Here is a 20,219-nt window from a genome sequence, read left to right on the forward strand (position 1 = left end):
GAACAGCAGAATTCACAAAAAAATTAATCAAGTAAAAATTCATGTTGTACTCTCTAACATTTTTGTTCAGTCTGTAATGTATATTAATTCAAGATTTGGTCAAAGATAAAGTATGCAGAAGTAAGTGGAATTTAGCATTTAGAACAGCAGAGTGTCCATAGAATCTACTACTAAGCAGCGGTGATAAGTGGAAGAGCACTACTGAAATTCTGACATTCTTGAAAGTCTTATCCTAAAAGTTTTGACTTATATCCTGAAAGTCAGAACTGAAAATTATGCCATCAAAATGCAAGATGATATTTTTTTTTTTTAAGTAAGGAAAGACTCAGTTTCATTTCTCTGTCTGTTCTAAGTAGCCTATTTCTTAACACATGCAGTGTTCCAGCAATGTCTACCCCTAGGATCTGCAGGACAAAAGTTGTATTACTTTGACATCTCTTGACAGATTAAAATAAATTGATAACAGGCATACAAGCATTTGTACAACAGGACTACCAGGTATATTCCTAGTTCAGAAAGAGAAAATAGAACATACCTACAGAACTCTGCATTATGCAACTTTGTGATTAAATTCTGCAGTATTTTCCTAGTGGTTTCAATATGAAGACTTCAGAGGACATCCACATAGAGGCTACAATTCAATTTCAATTCTATTTCTGCAAGGACAATTTCACTTATTCACACATAAATCTAAGAAAATTACCTGCAAACTACTACGATACATATGCAGCCCTATTCTGGCTTTTTGATGTAAACTCTTCATAAATTTTCCATGATACTTCAAAACAGTGACCAAGTTCGACAGTACGAGCTACATACTTACTTTCCAAGCTCACATTCTATTTCAGGTAGATTAGTTGGTAATGGCTTCTCTACAGTCAACTTCAGTGCATACCAAAACTCTCCAATCACATCTGACAGGAATAGGACACTAAAAACAGATAAATAATTTTATGCAGCTTTAGTACAGACAATTAAAAATGTATAGATTGAAATTCAGGAAAAATGTAATGAGTTTGACACAGGAAGTTCTTTAATTGGCTGTTTTCCTGTAACACTTCCTGCTAGTATCTGAATTCAGCTACCAAAACTAATCCTATTTATAGTTACAATTACTGATGCAATGAAATCTCATCTTCATTGTACTTAACTTTTTAGCATAAAGAGTTGGGTTTGGTTTAGTTTGTTTGTTTTTCAAAAATAAAACTCAAAAGCATTTCAACTGCTAACTTAAAAGAGTAAACTTTAATTTCATTTCAATATTACAGTATTTTCTTTCTAGCTATTTTGAACTCAAAGGATGAGGAAATAGAAATAGTATTCACTGATTTTAAAAAAGAAAAACCTTTCCAAATCTAGTGATGAAAACTGAGGAATAGATATAGAGACAGTTATATGAGCATGACAAAGAGATATCCTTCAAAGGAATATTCAATATACTAGTTTAATATACAAACAAATGTTGTCATGACTGGAAATAGCTTGCTGCTAGGTGAGATATGTACAGCTGAATAATTCTGTGACAAACATTCTAACCCATTCCTTTGCTATTGTACATTTCCTTTTCTATTTTTTTTGGGGGGGGGTGAGTGTCAGAGTCATAATAATATTAAACAAAAGCACTATAAGAATATAAAAAATTACATTAAAGGTACTGTGTAAACCCCTTACACACTAAGGACCACTTCTTGTTCTAAATGATAGATAACTATGTCTGTTCTACGACTTTATGGTTCCAAACTAACCTCTGTACCAACAGAGCCTTTAAAGTGAGCATAAAACAGCTTAGGAAAGAGTCACCCATTTGAAAAGGGGCACCTGCCACACACGCTTTTATAATACCTCTTCTCAGTTGCTACCACAGCAAGGGAAACAGAGCATGGCTACAGAGAAAAACATAGTGTGGCTGTAATATGGAAGTACCTCTGTCCAGCTGTAATTGCAGTCCTTGGGAGGTATTGCAATTTAAAGCAACTATTAGACAGCTTTCTAGTATAGTACTGCATAATTGCATTGAGTATGTACAGGTGTGCTCTATGTCATCTTTGCTTAAATTCCCCTAAATCCCAGCCTACCAGTTCAGTAAGCACAAAGTTTTCCTAGTTAGAATAAACCTTTATTATATTATTTGGTAATTCTACACTTGACAATCACCAGACTTATCAAAAATACAAGGTCTATTCTCTTTCACAGCTTCAGAATGCATAATTTTTAATGCTTTTCAAAGAAAAAAAAGGTTGATTAGAGTGATAACAGTACTCATTTCTATAAAACAGCAGTATTGAAAGCTGTATTGTACAATGATACCTCGTATTACTCTGGTCTTTTTAAAAAATCAATAGAATAGAACAAAACTTTGAAATACGGATTTTTCCTTTGTAAATATTTGGTCTCTGAATATAGGTAATCTGTGTCTCCTTCCTCATAAACCATCATCCGACACCCTGCCCATATTTTTTCCACTCAATTGATATCACTTGAAAACAGCGATTGTTCTTCAATCAGCCCTTCAGATAAATAATGTTTTCCTAACCAATTTCCAGGAAACTAAGCTTTGCAATTCTGTACTCTTCAGCTACTTGCTGAACCAGTTTAGATGAAATTAAGATCAAGAGGTCGACTGTCATTGTATTGCTAGTTGTCATACCTGCACAGTCCCGTTGCGATTTCCAATGTAATGAAAACTTTGTAATTTAAAATTTCTCCATAGTTATTAAGTAGATCACTTTTAATTCATGGATGATTCTGAGGCTAAATGGATTTATGTAAAGATAGTTAAAGGGTTCTTCACTTGGTTTTAGTTATGTTGTTATAGTTTCATTCCTTCTCAGAAGAAAAATGAAATCATTTTATACCCTTTACAGAACCTGCAAATTTGTGGAAGGTGTCCCTGCCCATGGCATGGGGGGTGGCAACTAGATGATCTTTAAGATCTCTTCCAACACAAATCAATCTAGAATTCTATAAAATTTATGAAATTAGCAATTCATCTGAAATTTTCAGAGGGAACTCTAATATTAAGTCAATTTCTAAAACTTTGTTCACTGAATTCTAATGAACTAGAATGAGCTCTAGAATGAAACTAGAATGAGTAGTTCAATTCTGCTGCTTATCAGTCAGGTTTGGGCCCTTAAGGAAGGCTACCGTTTGGGTACAAAATACTTACAGTTGGAAAGATTTAAATTCCATTTATTATCTTTTGGGGTTTTTTTTAGGGCAAAATCTACATAATACATTACTTACATTTTGATGAAAGAAATTCACTTACTAGTACAAAAGCTACAACAAGTATCAAAACTCTGCAACTTACCTTTCATCTGAACTGCCAACAACAGCTGGCGAAAACTCTATTTGATATGTAAGTGTTTGTTTGGGACTAAGAACAATAGCTTTCTGTCCACTAAGTGACTGATTCTCCAACACCACACTCAGCTGAAGAATTTTATCTGTGGGATTAGTGATGGGAATAGGAATTCCAATAGTGTCCTAGAAAAGAAAACCAAACAAACAAAGTCCCACAAAATTAATTATGAGCCATTACATCTGAAAAAAAAATAAATCTTTCTCAGACAAGTATAAAATGGTTATACATGACTTAAACTTAGATGAGCACAGGCTGCATCTTTTTTTTTTTTTTTTTTTTTTTTTGATGTATGAACTAACCAAAAAAAGAGAAATTGCAGAAAGAGACATTTCAGCCAATCTTCAAATTGTAAACTCTTCAATTTCCTAAATAAGGAAAAATTCAAGTCTTCCTGGCCAGTCTGCATTCTAACTAGCTACTCTACCTTCCAAGACATGGCTGAGGCATGTCAAACTATGCCTTGCAGGCAGATCAACTGCAGTCCCAAGGAGAAAACCATCCAAGCCATCTCCCAACAGGCAAACAGTTGAAAATGTCCACTGTGCAAGCTGACAAAAGATTCAGGCTAAATTCTGTAGGATTTGTTCCTCTTAACTTTTAAGTTACTTCATAATACATCGCATTAAAACAACACAACCACAATAAAAATTATCTACCTCATTCACTTGTGCTATTTCTCTTACTAGCGGTCTCCATACCTTTCTGTTTAAAGCCTATGAATACTTCAGGCAAGGACAACATTTTCTTGGCTATTATTTTTGGCTACATGTCTACTATTAAAGACATATATTACATTGCAGTTACTATAATAAAAGGGAGCCAAACTACAGCCTGATTATATAAATATACATCCCTTACACATGGAAAAGCTTTCAGCTGGTGGACTTTTTTTTCTCATAGGGACTGCAGCTGATGTGCCTGCAAGGCATATTTTGGCAAGCCTCAGCCATGTCTTGGAACGTAAAGTAGCTAGTTAGAATGCAGACTTGCCAGGAAGACTTGAACTTTTCCTTATCTAAGAAATTGAAGAGTTGACAATTTGAAAATTGGCTGAAATGATGGGCAGACGTGGCTCACTCCGCATAGCTACAACATTGCATTCTTGAGCTGCTTTTGAAACGCTGCTATATTTCAGCAGTGTTCCAGTGACAACCTTCTTCACTGTAAAGTGAAAAATACTGTAAATCCATCCCATGTACCCTATGTGTGTAAATATTAACATACTTTAAGAAATGAAAATGGACAGGAAGAAATATATTAACGAAGTCCGCAGTCATTATTCAGGATGAATACTCGCTCTTTAAAATACATATGTTTGATTCATATATGTTCATCTATATATGCAAAATCCCAACCCAAATATATGTATTAATCTCTTTGTATCTATATTTATTTCCATCTCTGTTTTGATCTCTTTCATTCGGTCTAATCAAGCAGTTTATTTCAAAATTCCAGTGGTTTTTTTAAACATATCATGACTCAGTTTTCACAGCAAAACTTTGCCGTATACTTTTTTGCAAAGAATAAACAATTCACATTGAAATGTGAAAGGAGAAAAACATAACACATAAATTAAAATTAATAATACACTAAAAAATGGAACATGAAATACTTTACAACATAGATGCAGCTGCCTCACTCTGTTTTGAGCCTGCCTACAATTCAGTAAATTTCTGTATGTTTACATTTATAGAAAATGACTACTGGAACACATATAAAATACATTTAATGTTCTACAGATGGCAAGATTACACCACCAATTTAAATCATTCAAGTGCCTTCCATCAGTAAGATGGGATTTAAATTTGCAATAAAATATTTTAAAGCTCAGATTAATAGTTTTTACTGGTGTAAACAAATTTCTAAATCTATCTACCATTTTATTGCTAACAGCTTCATAACAATTCTATAGTAAAACATCTGCCTGCTGTGTTGAAGAAGTACTTTTACAGTAAAAGCAAATATTGGACTGCTTATTTAGGAAGAAAGCAGCAACTATCAAAGAAAACTTTGTAAGATCATACACAAAGGAGATTTTATATTGCCAATGTTAGCTTAATGTAAAAATGTGTTCTCTTGCAGTACAATATGAATGCCTAGGTTTATGTATTTTCCTGGAATTCCATGGGAATTTTCCCTATAATTGCTATTGATGTTTCAAAGATCTGCTACTTTGTAGGTGGTAATAAGAGCAGATATATATTTATCAACAGAATGTATATTCATTGTACATTTCTAGGCCTTAATGGACTCTTATAGAGGCATAGTACTAAGATAAGTAACAAAATGCACATGCAATTACAAAGAGTATAATTTTTCTGGAAAGTACCATTTTATAAAATCACAGAAACATTTAGGTTGGAAAAGATCTCTACAATCCAACTATCAGCCCAACACCACTATGTCTACTAAACCATGTCCCGAAGTGCCCCATCTACACATTTTCTGAACACCTTCAGGCATGGTAACTCCACCACTTCCCTGGGCAGTCTGTTCTGATGCTTCACCACTCTTTCACTAAAGAATTTTTTCCTAATATCCAATCTAAATGACCCCTGGGGCAACTTGAGGACATCTCCTCTTGTCCTGTTGTTAGTGACTTGGGAGAAGAGATCAGCATCTGCCTTACTACAACCTCCTTACAGGTAGAAAGAATATAAAAAGAATTTATTCTTTATCAGAATTAAAACAAAGGAGTAACACCATAGGCAAGCTTATAGTCACATATTTATAGCCATTAATTTAGATCCGCATTGCAGTGCTGTGTTTTTAATAAACGTTTTCCAGAGATTTTGCTTCAGAAGATCTTCACCATCATCAAGTGATTTGCTGAAATATTTCCCTGATGCTTTTCAGATCAAAAATCTTCTCATCATCCCATTCTCTACATCCTTCTCTTAGCAACTGAACATAAATGATTTAAGACCATAATATGCAATTTTACATTCTATGAATGTATATGCTGCACGGACATGTGGACTCATACTTCTCTAACTTTTACAGGGTAGGTTATAGAAAAATGGACATATTCCAAAATTACTGTGCCTAGGTAACTTCTCCGTGTTCAAGCTTCAGTAATAATCGTATTTTAACCATCATCAGGTGTCAATAGAAGCTTCATCTGGCCAAAGTTTCTTAAAGACTAACTACACTTCTTAATGCTTTAGAACAAGCAGGAATGATGCTTACTCAAAGACTGAACTTGCAATGGTGGCAATATCCATGAAAAAATAGATCATGGTCTTCTATCTTCCATAGGCTCAACATGATCAGAACTTTTGATGTTACCATCAGTGTTTCTGGACTTTGGTAGAAGGAGTTAAGAAAGAGACTGCTTTTGTATCATTATTATTAATTTCCCTTTCTTGGAACAAAAGAGATTCAAGTGAGGGGCTCAGAAGAGTTGATGACAGTTTTAGGGCCATGCTGAACATAGTTCAGCCCAGTTTGGTTAGTAGAAATCAGAGCTGGCACTTGTATTGCTTAATGTAAGCTGCTTCCAACACTCACTTCTTACCACTGCTCCTCACTACACTAAATTCTAATTCAGACTCATATGTCCACACTCAGCTGGGTTATTGTCCCAACGGCCATTCAGACACATGGAATTCCTAACCTGTCTCTTGAGGGGGTGACCCCTTTCAGCTTTCTAGTCACTTGTAAGTTAACCGAGCACATCTTTGTGAAGTGAACCACTTTCTTCATCACATAAACCCTCTTTCTTTCTCCTCTCTGTCATGTAAACTAATGGCGAGATAACCCTCTCCTTTCCTTGTAGGGGTTATGATGACAGAGAACCACAGCACTGTCATATCTTGATATTGTATTTTCCCATTTCACTTGGCATATTATGCCTTAGAAAATATCAGCTTGCAAAAAATAGGCACCAACTGTTCATCAACAGTTAAGTCTTTATCAGAACAATAAATTCAACTACTTGAAATCTAGGACTAAACACCTTAAACAAATTGTATATTTGTAAAGCCCGCTTAGTAAGGAATCCACTCATATCACTATTACAGTGCAAGAAACTGACTAGATGAAAAAAATAATGTACATAGGACATTTAATATCAGACTATTAATAATAATGTACATAGGACATTTAATATCAGATATTATATTAATATATATTAATATAATACAATGAGTTTCAGATGTAAATTTGCATATAAATTTACACATAAAATCACACCAAATAGAATTGCTTTTACCTGAAAAGTGCATTAGTGCCCAAGTAATAATACCCTAAAACTGAATATAGAGATGATTAGTTCATGCTGTTACAATAATTCTAAGCTCACTGACTAAAATATACTACACTGTTAACCTCCTGAGGGACTAGAAATTGTAGTAAGCAAACAAACTGGGAAAACAACGTTTTATAACAGATGATTGCTAAAAATATCTTTCTGAAATTGAAGCAGAGGAGAGGATTCCAAAAGTATATTATTCGGTGACACTGAAGCTATCTATGACATCCTCAGATCCACCATAGACATTCATTCATTTCAAAAAACCCACACCAAATGATGTTACAATAATTTGTAACACATATAGGAAAAGCTAATGCACTAAATAATATGCACGTATCCGGACTTCCATGCACCCCTGTTTAGTCCATCTGTATAACGTTCCCAGTTTGATATAGACAGATAGATAGAAGATGTTGAAGCAAAGAGAAATGCTATATTAAGATAACAAAAACATAACTGACAAGTATATACAGAATGACTTAAAGTCAAATTAATATCCCAGATTCCCATAACTGAGGAAGTAATACCTGTGCTTATACTTTTATGAGTATTCCATTGCATCTAAAATCAAGGCCACCTTTAAGTCCATACAAACTGAAGCTCTATAATTCTCCAACCTCCTGAGACCACAGGCAGATTTCCTTTTCAGATCCAGCAGTGTGAAATGAAGAAATAATGAATTATAGCTACTTTTTTCCAACCTCTTTGCTGAAGTTTGGCTCTTTCAGTGATCAGCTTTGTTGCCTAAGCCACCCTGTACAGTAAACTGGCTTATCAAAGCTAAATCAGGTTAGCAAGCACTACTAAAAAAAATGCAACAATAAGTCCATATTTTCCATTACCACAGCCAATCTGGAAGGATATATCTACCACTGTATTAATGTAACAAGGACCAAATTAATCTTAAGAGGATTTTACAGGAAAATAATTTATATCTACTTTGTCAACAACATTTTTTGGAAAGCATAACTCAGGAACTGATAGATTTCAATACAGCTCCTATTAATCATTCTTACAGGTCACCTTGCTGTACAGATACAAGTAATATATGAGGTACCAATGATGGAAAACATAGTTTGAATCAAATCAATAGATGCATTTTCAGTCCTCATTCAACAGGACTATCTTGGAAGACTGACATTTCAATAAATCCAGACTGCATCTCTCAAAAAGAAACATTTCTCTTTTTTTTTCCAGAATATCCTATCTCCTTCACAGATTGTCATATCCACAATGGCAGAAAAAAATACTTAAGGTCAGTATTACTCAATAAAAGCACCAGGAAGTGCAAGATTTGTAACTTGGACATGTACTGCTCTTAGATAACAAAGTCAAGAGAATTATCAGGTACTACTGCATTTTCAGAGTCAGTTATGTCTCATGGAAAGATAATATGCAATTCTTCTTCAAGCATTGCATGGCATGGAGATACTTACCCAAAATCAACATCATAATAGTGACAATCATGAGTTGCAACCAGTCCTTTCTTTCAGAGAAGTCAAGGAGACACAAAACTGAGGACACTTAATGTTTCGAAATAGCTTCTGATATATCAGGAAAACAGTTAGCAAAAAATGTCCTTTTCAATCGTTTCTCTCAGATGTAGACTAAATCTCACCCACAGAGACATTTGTGAATGTCATCCAAGTTAAGTACTTAAGCAAACCTTTGTCAGTCTCTTCTTTAACAAAGAAGTGCACTATTATCCTTGGACTTTGAATGTACACAGGACTATAAGTTTTGTTCCTGAGCTAATTACACGTACCCATACAATACTACAACAAACAGCTGCAATTATTTTCTGATGGTCTCACTGATTTGTTTTCAAGTGTTGTATGAAGTTACAATAATAAAGTAAAGTTGTAATTCCAGTAGATTAGAACAGACTTTGGAAGGCTTGGTTACTGCTGATGATTTCTGCATATTTATCATGAAGTCAACAAGAATTTCTTAAATGTTCATAGGTTTTCTGAAAACAGAAATATATATAAACCTGAAGAAACAGTCTCTATAAGACTTATCTTGTTCTATGCCTTACTGTAGCTGAAAAGATCAGATTAACTTTAAAAAGAAAACATCCATGTTATTTGGTGTTGATCCAAGCAAAGTTACCTATTAAATACTCGAAGCCTCCTCACAGATTACTTTCTCACATACAACAAATTCTGCATTATTAATTTTGCCTTGCATACGTGGCATACTGGGTATCTGTGTTAGCAATCTGTTCCACATATTCCCTCAGTGTTTACTCTGTAAAGGTAAAGCAAGTTCACTATTTCACAAGCAATGTTTATTAATAATATTAACACAAAAATTTATATTGCTGGTTGATGAGAGGCTTGACATGTGCTGGCAATGTGCGCTCACAGCGCAGGACAACCGTATCCTGGACTGCATCAAAAGAAGCATGGCCAGCAGGTCTAGAGAGGTGATTCTTCTCTCCTCTGCTCCTGTGAGACCCCAGCTGGAGTAATGTCCAGTTCTGGAATCTTCAGCATAAGAATATGGAACTTTTGGAAAACGTCCAGAGGAGGGTCACGACGATTGTCAGAGGAATGGAGCACCTCTGCTATGAGGACAGGCTGAGAGAGTTGGGGTTGTTCAGCCTGGAGAAGAGAAGGCTCTGGGGAGACCTTACAATGGCCTCCCAGTATCCGAAGAGGGCTACAAGAAAGCTGAGGAGGCACTCTTTACAAAGGCATGTATCAATGGGATGAGGAGGATTGGCTTTAAATTGGAAGGGGGAAGATTTAGATTAGAAATTAGAAAGAAATTCTTTACAATGAGAGTGGTGAGGCACTGGCACAGGTTGCCCAGGAAAGTTGTGGCTGCCCCATCCCTGGAGGTGTTCAAGGCCAGGTTGGATGGGGCCTTGGGCAGCCTGGTCTGGTAGGAGGTGTCCCTGCCCATGGTGTGGGGTTTGGAAATAGATGGTCTTTAAGGTCCCTTTCAACCCAAACCATTCTATAATTTTATGATAGATATTATTATTGGTTGATATCTGTTACTAGAACGTCTGAAAGAGCTCAGATTAGGGCAATCTGAACAAAGGCCCCCTCTTACTTCTCTGGGTCTCTCTGTGCAGTCTGACTAGTTCTGCTGTGACCCAGAAAGTTGTCTTTCTCTCTGTTTGTGGCAGTATGGGAAGAATATGGAAGAAAGTGTTTATTAGAGAACCATGGATTTATGATTATGAATATAAAGCCCTTTAAATACTGAGCTCTCCACATTCCTGTGTGCTCAATTTTGAGTACCTGGTGTATCATCTTGTGAGGGAAATGATTGCTATTACAATCCCCTGAAATACACTTTTCTTTTGCATATCCATGTATCTGGACATAAATCATTATTTCATCCTACATCTTTTATAGAGTAAAAAGTATCCTCCTGGGATTTTAATTTTAAAACTTGAGTAAATGTCAAGGAAGTGCTTTTTAATTGTTTTATTCATCCTACAGTCACCATCTGTTGTATATGGATCACACAGAACAGACTGTTGCACTTAGTTTTCTATAGATTGCCAAAACAAGGAGGTTTGAAGGTTGCAAAGAGCTAGAATCAGTAATGGAAACAACTCGCCTATTCTTAGATCTGCATGCAAACATCTTGCTAAGTGTGAAGACTGTGACACTGATCTTTTAAAATCACCACTGAAGAGTACAGAAGCGGTGCATTAGTGGCACGGATCTAGGAGCCAATAAAAATGGCAACATCGGCACAAGTTTCATCACAGCAAGAACTCTCATGGAAGTGAGGGTGGGAAGCATATGTTTCAGAGTTACATTAACAACTTCAGGGTACTCATGTGGCTCTGAGGAACTTTAGAGAAAGAGAGAAAAAGAAATACTTGGTGAGGATAGAAACGAACCATTGTCTCCGCACTTACGTGGAAACAAAAATCAATCCCTTCCAGGCATTTGATTTTATTAAAGCAGAAACTAATAATTCACTGTTCAAAAGAGATCTTCCCCTCTGGCTTATCTCCTGCTGTACAGATCCCTCTTGAAGCTCATATATTAGATATTTCCTCTCAAGACAGCCAATGCTATTTTTCAAATATATGGATGGATTAGGAAGTCTCTTGACTCAGTGAACCAGCAATATACACATAGTCTTCTCTCAATGAAACAGACAGCTGCTAAAGAGTAAGCGTGCTCAAAGCAATAACTGCCAGACTTTTAGAAATTCTACATATAAACTTAAGAATCAGATTACTTCTTGGCCTCTACACAGAACCTGAATAAATCCATTAAACTTATTTCCAAGGCAAAGTAACTGTTATAGTCCATTTTTCAAAGCAATATGAAACAATGAAATTAAATTTATCAGCCTAAATTCAGCCTCTGTGCTACTATGTCCCATTGGGAAATCCACAGTAAACACCTAGTAAAATAAAGTAACCAAAATAAATTTTTCAAAAAATTGTAAATTGTTACAATACTGTCAATGATTGAAGATACTTAAATATTCAAGCAGTAAAATTAAAAAATATGGTTGATTTCTCTGCATTTAAATCCACAAATACCTGCAAATGCACAAACAACTAATAATAACTAGAAATGTTATTTAATGAATGAATAATGAATATTCACAAACAGATTTTAATTTGGATTCTGAAAGATCCTTGCTCTCTAAGATGGTTCCTTTGAACTGTTAAAATTCTTTGTAAAGTATTCTTTCTAAATTGCAGAGAAAGATATAAATGAATAATTACTGAGTACACGTTCACTCTCTCTTTCTATATGAAATGAGCAGTGATAATTCTTACTCCACATTTCTCTCAAATCACTTTAGCTGAAATTTGTTCAATAGAAATATCTGCTGCAGGGAACCAATTGTCTGACCTTTAGGTTAGTTTAAACAAATTATTACGGAGATTAAACTAATGCACTATCTATGTTTACCAAGACTTTAGGTTCCTGTTAGTCTTCTAAGATTTCAGTGGGAATGATTTTCATATACCTTTATACCAGGAACTGAAATCAAGCAGCAAACTAATTTTAGAAAGGGCTGAAGAACAGTCTTCAGACACTGGTCCATCCTTTCTAGTAAGGATTATGACTAAACAAGTGCCAGATATATGTCCATATTGTCACAATTATTTACTCATTTCTTACTCTGATTCATATAGAAGAGAGAAGACCTGGAATCCTTTTTCAATAGGCCAAACCATCTAAAATAGATTGACTTTTGGCCTAAAGTAAAAATGTTAGCTAAAATTGTATAACTTAAAGTAATTCCTGAGATAAGAGCAGTTTACAAACTTTAACACAACATCTGTTTTCAAATCAAATCCATAATCAAGCACTTTTATACACTTACTTCAAGTTCCTGATTCAGGTATTGTTTGAATTTCTTGAGCTGAAAATCTAGCACAAATTCTACTGATAATAAAGACTATCATTACAGAGCTATATCCAAGGAACAGAGTTCAAGGCTCTCCTTTCAGGGATATTACTTTAACACCTAATTGACTAAGCTATACCGTCTGTACTCCAGATAGCATCAGTGAGGAAATTCTTAAAAAATAGCTTTTTCTACAGACTTGCTGTGTTTAATGGTTCAGCAAAAAAAAACCCTCATTTTCATTTATAAGCCACAGGGCTAGCAACAACAGCTATGAACTAAATGACATAGTAGTTTAATTATACGAGGCTACTCTCCTCATCTGACATTTTACATACATATGACCACTCATCTAGTACAGATGAAACATCCCTTTAATTACATGGTTTAGAGCTAACCTTATGTTTTCATTCAATGGCAATTAATGACAGCTCAGCTGTCATTCTGTGATCTACATTAGCTCCCTGCAGCTACATCACTGAGCTGATTAATTCCTCTGTAGGGAAGAGAGGAAGGGGTTAGCATGTGCTACATTTTTATCAAAGATTTTCACTCACATTCTAATAATTCTAATAATTTACTGTTGTTTTGATAATTCCTTTTTTAAAATGGGATACACAAATACGTTCTGTCTGAATTACTTGCAAACTGCTTTTAGTTTGAGTGATTTATAATTACTGCATTCCCAAATTTTTTGTTCTTCCACAAACAATGCTGCCATGGCTCTTTTTCAAAACATTACTTCTTATGCTACCGATTGCTGTAAAAGCATATCCTAAGTACTGGTCTTAGGGTATGGTTCATAACTTCACGTTACTCAGTTTAGAGAACATGTTCCAAATATCAGCCATGTATAACAGTATTTAGATTACAATTGAGCTTAGGATTTATTAAAAAAAACATACCACAACTATGAAAACAGTGTCACTGTCTTCAACTGCCAAGCTGTATTACAAAATATTCTTAACTATATGATTTTTCTTTTAATTAAATAAATAATGAAGAAAAAAAAAAGACACCGACACATAATTTAAATTCTAAATTGGATCTACTTTAGCACTGGTTGTATTTGTAACAAGCTCTCCACAATATACTTGTCTATAGATATAATGTAGTTCCTACAAAATGAAAACTTCTGTTATAGTAAATATCACAGTCTTTTGACAGGAATAGCTCCAAATATTTGGGTGCCACTGTCTACTTGTATTAGCATGTAGCAAGACACAAAAAGAATAGACACATAAAGTAAAACAGTTGGTGATGAGGACCCAGTATCCACATAGTATGACCGCTCATGAACGTTTTGCTTATGAGTAGTTCTATTTCACTCCCATGAATGTAAACATCCATTAATAGTTGAAGAATATTAGACGAGCACCTGGAAAATATTCTCCGGTTAAGTCACACCCAAAAGAGATGCATTTCGTGCACTCACAGGACTGCAGTGTGATATAAATGAAAGTGCAATAAGTAGGAATGATCAGGAGAGACATCCAAAGAACACACTTTTGCTGTGACCCAAGAGGCTAACACAGATGCATCTTTCCTTGTTGAATCCCTTCAAGTAATCAAACAAAATAAGTAGAGGTGCCAGGGAAAAGGCACAATAAAGAGAAAACAAACACATCATTTGTGTGATCTCTTTTTGTTGTGGCTTTCTGTGAAACCATCTCCCACAGATGGCTTCTGCCTCTGCAGTCCTCAAAACATGATCCTAGGTGCTAAATACCTGCCGTGATTTTTGAGGGAAACCATGCCTTGAGTCAATATATTCTATGAGAAGAAAAACATCATTGAGTTGGCAAGGGTGCTACTTCTGACCTGCAGCTTATGAATACATTACAAGGAAAAATCATTTTTGGAGCTGGGTGAGAAGACTTTAAGTAGACCCAACAACAGGACTAACAGGAATCTCCTTCTGTCATCTACCCTTCCTCCTCAGCCGACCATCTACAGAAGAGAGCAGAATTTTGGGAAAGAAAAAGGATGTCCAAAGGATGGCTCCTTGATGCAGAAGGCTTCTTTGTGCCAAGGCCAATCAAGTTGCGAACTGAAGTTTTCCTTATTTTCTTTCTGATTTGCATTTCCAGATCTAGCTAATAACAGCACTATGCTGCTTCTTCCTCTCTCTTAGACTTGTAGAACAATATTGCTATTGACAGGTGAACAGCATTCTTGTGATCAACAGAAATTATAATTCCACACGCTAAAACACAGAATCTTTCATGTAATCATGTATAATAAAAAAGACAGCTTGATTTTCAGAATAAAGAATACGAAAAGCCGTCAGCTACTGACAGACAACATCAACAACATGATTTAGATTGTGACTGGCCTCCAGCTGGAGTTAACTCCATTGACCACCACTCTCTGGGCTCGGCCATCCAACCAGTTTTCAACCCAGGAGAGTGTGAAAGTTTGAAACTGTGTCAAAGGCTTTACTGAAGTCTAAGAAGACTACATCCACAGCCTTTCCCTCATCCAGTAGTCAAGTCACTTTGTCATAGAAGGCGATCAGGTTAGTTTGGCAGGATCTCCCTTTCATGAACCCGTGTTGACTGGGCCTGATCACCCAGTGAAGGTACCTTCTCTGTTTTTCCTGAACTAGCTTTTAGGTAATCTCTTTTAATAGATTTGTCGATATCTGTCAGGGCCAAATACCTCATGCAGAACATAGCAGAACTTAAAGGGATTTTTCAAAGTCACAGAATAGGTAATGAGGTGTCAAAAATCCAAAATTTCCTCATTGGAATTATTTGCTATGGAGATGTTTGTACATGTAGCATAACTAATGACTATGGGGAAGTGTTCTTTATAGATCAGCAGTGCCAATTTTGAACCATTTTTCAGGCTGGACTGAAAGGTAAAGGACACCCACAAAAGATACATATACTTAGAATTTAGACTGATTGCTTTCATTATGACAACTGGCAAAAAACAGAGTTCAAAGCTGGGCAGTGAGTGATGAAGTTGTAAGGTTGGAGGTGTTCATTATGAGCAGCATTAGGACTGACTGGGTTATTTCAGTACTAACAATACCTGATAATACCCCTCCTCTGAAAAATAGGCTTATCATCGAAACACTGGTAAAGGTTCCCCTGTTTGTCATGCTTTAACAATCACAGCTGGCAGGAATCCTTCAAAGCTGGAATGCACCCTTACAGGCTGTGCCTAGAGAGTCCAGTGAGTTCAGTGTTTCAGAGGTGAGTTTCAGAGAAACCATCAAAAATTTTAGAGAAAGAACAATTGAACACTTACTTTTTTTATGGCCTAAAATACAAATATTGAGGCTGTCACTATTCAGCGTTATTAACAAATTATACAACAGTCTGGACTTAAAACGCTACTTGTCATATGCTTGCTAGACTTCCAAGTGATGTATCTACCTCATCAGAAAGTAAACGTGCAGTTTATATGTGAAGATGTGTAATATCCTTATTCAATTTAAATGCAATCAGAAATTGTGTACCAAACTGTCTAGGTTGAAACACAAAACAACAAAAACCTACACGCATATAACTACCAATCATGCCCCCACTCTCCCCCAAAAAAACTCCGGTGAGAAAAATTAAAATAAACCTATCTTAAAGAAGATCAACTGCAAACTGAAGAAATAGACTGTGCTCCAGCTCTTGCTTGGAAAAACACACATGTAGAACTACCATGACAAAACTTGAAATCAATATTTGATTCAGTTATTTGCAAAATTGTGGTACCATGCATTTATCAAACACAGGAGATACCTGGAGTACTGATGATCTGGGAGAAAAGCTGAGAAATTGAGGAGGTGCACTGTTGCAAAGACTATGAATGTAACAACATAAAACAGTTATAGGCCAAATTTAAGGCCACTTCTTTTTTTACTACCATTTTCTTGGTAGAAGAAATGAATGTACGCAAAGAAAAAGAGATGTATATATTTTTATTATTCAAACACCATACTGACTTTTGAAGCATTGTATCATACCGCGCAATCTGTGCAGAGCATTTTATTGGCCACATAGACAACAAAATAATTAATCCCAATTCAATTTAGAGACAGTTGTGTTTCAAATTAAAGGAATTTTGAGATTTCTATATTTAAAAAAAATACAACCAGCAAAAAATATTACCTTTTAAAATTAAAAAGCCACTTCCTTCCATTTATGGATCAGAGCCTGAGGTCTCTACTCATTCATTTCCTAAAAATCACTATCTACTGAAGAGTAAGGACTACAATAGAATTTGAATCTAAAGTGAAGACTGAAGTTAGACTGAAGTTCTCGTTTTAAGGGAGATACATCTGGGACGAGAAGGAAGCCAAAATTACTATTTACAGATAGATTAACCAGTCTAAAATCTAACTTCTTATCCTAATTTACGGAGAGTCTGCTATCTGCAAGCATGAATAACACATAAAAAGATGAATTACAAGCAATTATCATCTTTTATTTATTGGAATGACTAGCCTACTATTCTGTTACTAAATGCATTTAATAGATATTCTACTTCATCCAGAAACTGCATCCTCAGCACAGCTTGTTGCCTTTCTATATTTTAATATAAATTAATATGTATACTTTTGTGTGTATGTATATTTTATATATCTATAAAGTTGAGGAGGTTTTAAAAAAAAAGTGTAATTCTCCATATCCTTATTTTCCCTATTTTTTGGCAGTTATTGAAGGGAGGAATAGAAAAGATTTCCCTTGAAGAGGTGGCAAATTTCTGCCTACTGAAAACATTTTCATCCAGCCACAAAACCCCTCTCAATCATTCTACTTAAACAAGGATATTTGCTTTGCTGGTATACAGTGATTAAAATAATTGGATTTAGAGTAGGGCTTTAAAATTACTTTTTAAATATGGCACACATTCAATATTTTTCTCCTCCATTAAATAGCCTAATCATAATTTGCTTTATTAGCAAAATACAAGTTTAAATGCTTTCAGCCATGATGAACCAGAAGAGTTTTAACAAAATTTGAGCAGCATAAAGCCAGGTTTACTCTGTTTAACTATTCAACTCCCACTTTGGATTTTATGTTGGGAGAAAGTACACATCCAAAATTAATATGTAGTGAGATTGGTCTCAATGTAAACATGCAGATTTATTATATTTTCTTAAAAATGCAAGTTAAACCAATTAACTAAAAGTGTTTCAGATATCTTTGCATACTTGCAGATACCTTTTGAGACTAAAATTTTGCACTTTAAGGATAGTAAGACACAAAATTAACAGTGCAAACCAAAGATAAATGTAACTGGAAAATCCTGTGCTGTTCCAATTCAAGAACATGAACCTAGCAAAAATTACGTATTATACAAAAGACATGAAAACACATGCAATACCACTTAGCACAGAAAATCCTGAGCAAATTCGAAGAGGACAGTCACACAATGCCTTGTTAAAGTTACATAAGTGTGAGGGGGAGATGGAGGCAGTAGAAACAGAACTGTGCTATTACTTTTTAGCTGATTCTGTGCACTGAAAGTAGTAGTGAACAATTCTGTCCTGCCTCCAAGACCTGAGCTACAGTTAATTGCATTGTGCCGAAGGTAGACCTATTTGCTTCTTCAAAATTCTCTGCACACTTCAACAGAGGATTCCTTTAGCAACATCAGCTGATGGCCACTGCGTCAGGCTATCGATAAGGGTTAGAATAACTACAGTTACAAGATCCGTTTGAAACTGACACACACATATTGCCACCCATTTTCATATGGTATGAACTATCATCCTGTCACAGGCATTACATTTCAAACAGACACTCATTTATGAAGTACAAAAGGCTGAGTTAGCCTAAAGCATTTCTAAACCTCAAACACAAAACTGGAATTTGCAAGTAAACATATGCATCAAGGTCTTGTTAATATATATAGCACTCATGGCACCCAGGTGACATATCAAGATGATCCCATACTGTCCACTGTTCCTGGGATGCTCGCTAGCCCTCACGTCCCTGGGGACTCCCTCACTACCTGTAGGTGGAAAGCCTCTGCAGCCACATGTCTACCACTAAGAAAAGCAAGATGTTATACATCTTGTTTGTTTCAAAACTCCATTGTGCCAACCTTACCTCTGCTGTAGCCAGTTTATAATCTATCAGAAATCTGATCATTTATGTGAGACAGAAAAAATACTTTTGATATGCCGAGAATAAATTTGTATTGCGACTATGAGATGCAGCTAAAACTACTGTCCAAAGGAAGCATTATGAGTATCTTAAATTAAATGCTGCTAATCCTTTTCTTTCCAAGCACCAAAAAGAAGAAGAAGACAGAATCCAAGGTTAAAAAGAGATCAATGTATTCACTAAATTTGACTCACTGATGTAGCACATGTAGCAGGTGTCTATGCTTTTTAAAAATTTATCAGCTTTTGAAGGAATTTCAGCTTTAAAAGACTCTGTCTACTGTTTTCACCAGAAGACCATCCAATGTTTTATTCTTCTCATTACTAGGACATTCTACACAAGGTTAAATATTTCTCAGATTTAAATTTTTGACAGCTAGCTCTTCATGCATATTAGACAGCAAAACTGAGAGAGTCTATCACTCTCTTTTCAATATTCTTTAGTAAATGTTCACATTCCTACTCCATTTTTATTTGCCAAACTCAGCTGACAGACATTTAGCATCTATATGACAAGGCCTGCTTTTCCAGTGTCCCATGCTTTTAGCAGATTTCTTTGGTTTTCTTCCAGTATTTCAATACAAATTCAACCTCCAAGAACAAGATCTGTGAACAACATTCTAATACCAGTACCATCATCACTATTTGGTTTCTGCTTGTATTTAACGATTCTTTAGCAGCCAGTTACTCTACTAGTTCTTTTTATCAGTGTCAGTCTGACAGCCTATAATAAGACACTAGCTAGGATAATCCCAGTCACTCCCCTTAGAGACAGAAAGCTCTCCACTCCAAAATAAACTACCTAGCATGTAACCAGTCAATTCAGCAGTAGCAATTCTATAATAGTAACCATGTTTATCATTTGTTAGTCAGAAACCTTTGCATCATCTTCAAAAGTCATCAATAAAAATGTTTTTCTAGATTTTCCATAGAGACCTGAAGAAGAGGTATAACTACTTCTGTACCTCCTTCATCTTCTGAGAAAGTTATTATCTCTCTCGGGCCAAGAATTTCAGTGCCCTATACATAGTAAAATGTTGGATTTTACTGTGTGTTTTGCAAGTGTGTTTTTTTCATACTGAATTAGATTAAAAAATACAGGCAGAGTTACAATGCACCTTGAGAAATTATTATACAAT

General features: G+C 35.4%; 1 protein-coding gene across 1 annotated transcript in view; it reads right to left on the reverse strand.

Moving 5' to 3' along the window:
* Window positions 1–20,219, reverse strand: part of CFAP47 (cilia and flagella associated protein 47) — a 296,277-nt gene that overhangs the window by 93,164 nt on the left and 182,894 nt on the right. The window contains exons 52-53 of the mRNA XM_054060306.1: window positions 3,311–3,486; window positions 824–931 (exon numbers count right to left, since the gene is read on the reverse strand). Coding sequence (XP_053916281.1) covers window positions 824–931; window positions 3,311–3,486 — 284 coding nt within the window. The remainder of the gene's footprint in view (window positions 1–823; window positions 932–3,310; window positions 3,487–20,219) is intronic.

Source organism: Cuculus canorus, chromosome 1 (assembly GCF_017976375.1).
Source record: "Cuculus canorus isolate bCucCan1 chromosome 1, bCucCan1.pri, whole genome shotgun sequence".
Lineage (NCBI taxonomy): Eukaryota > Metazoa > Chordata > Aves > Cuculiformes > Cuculidae > Cuculus > Cuculus canorus.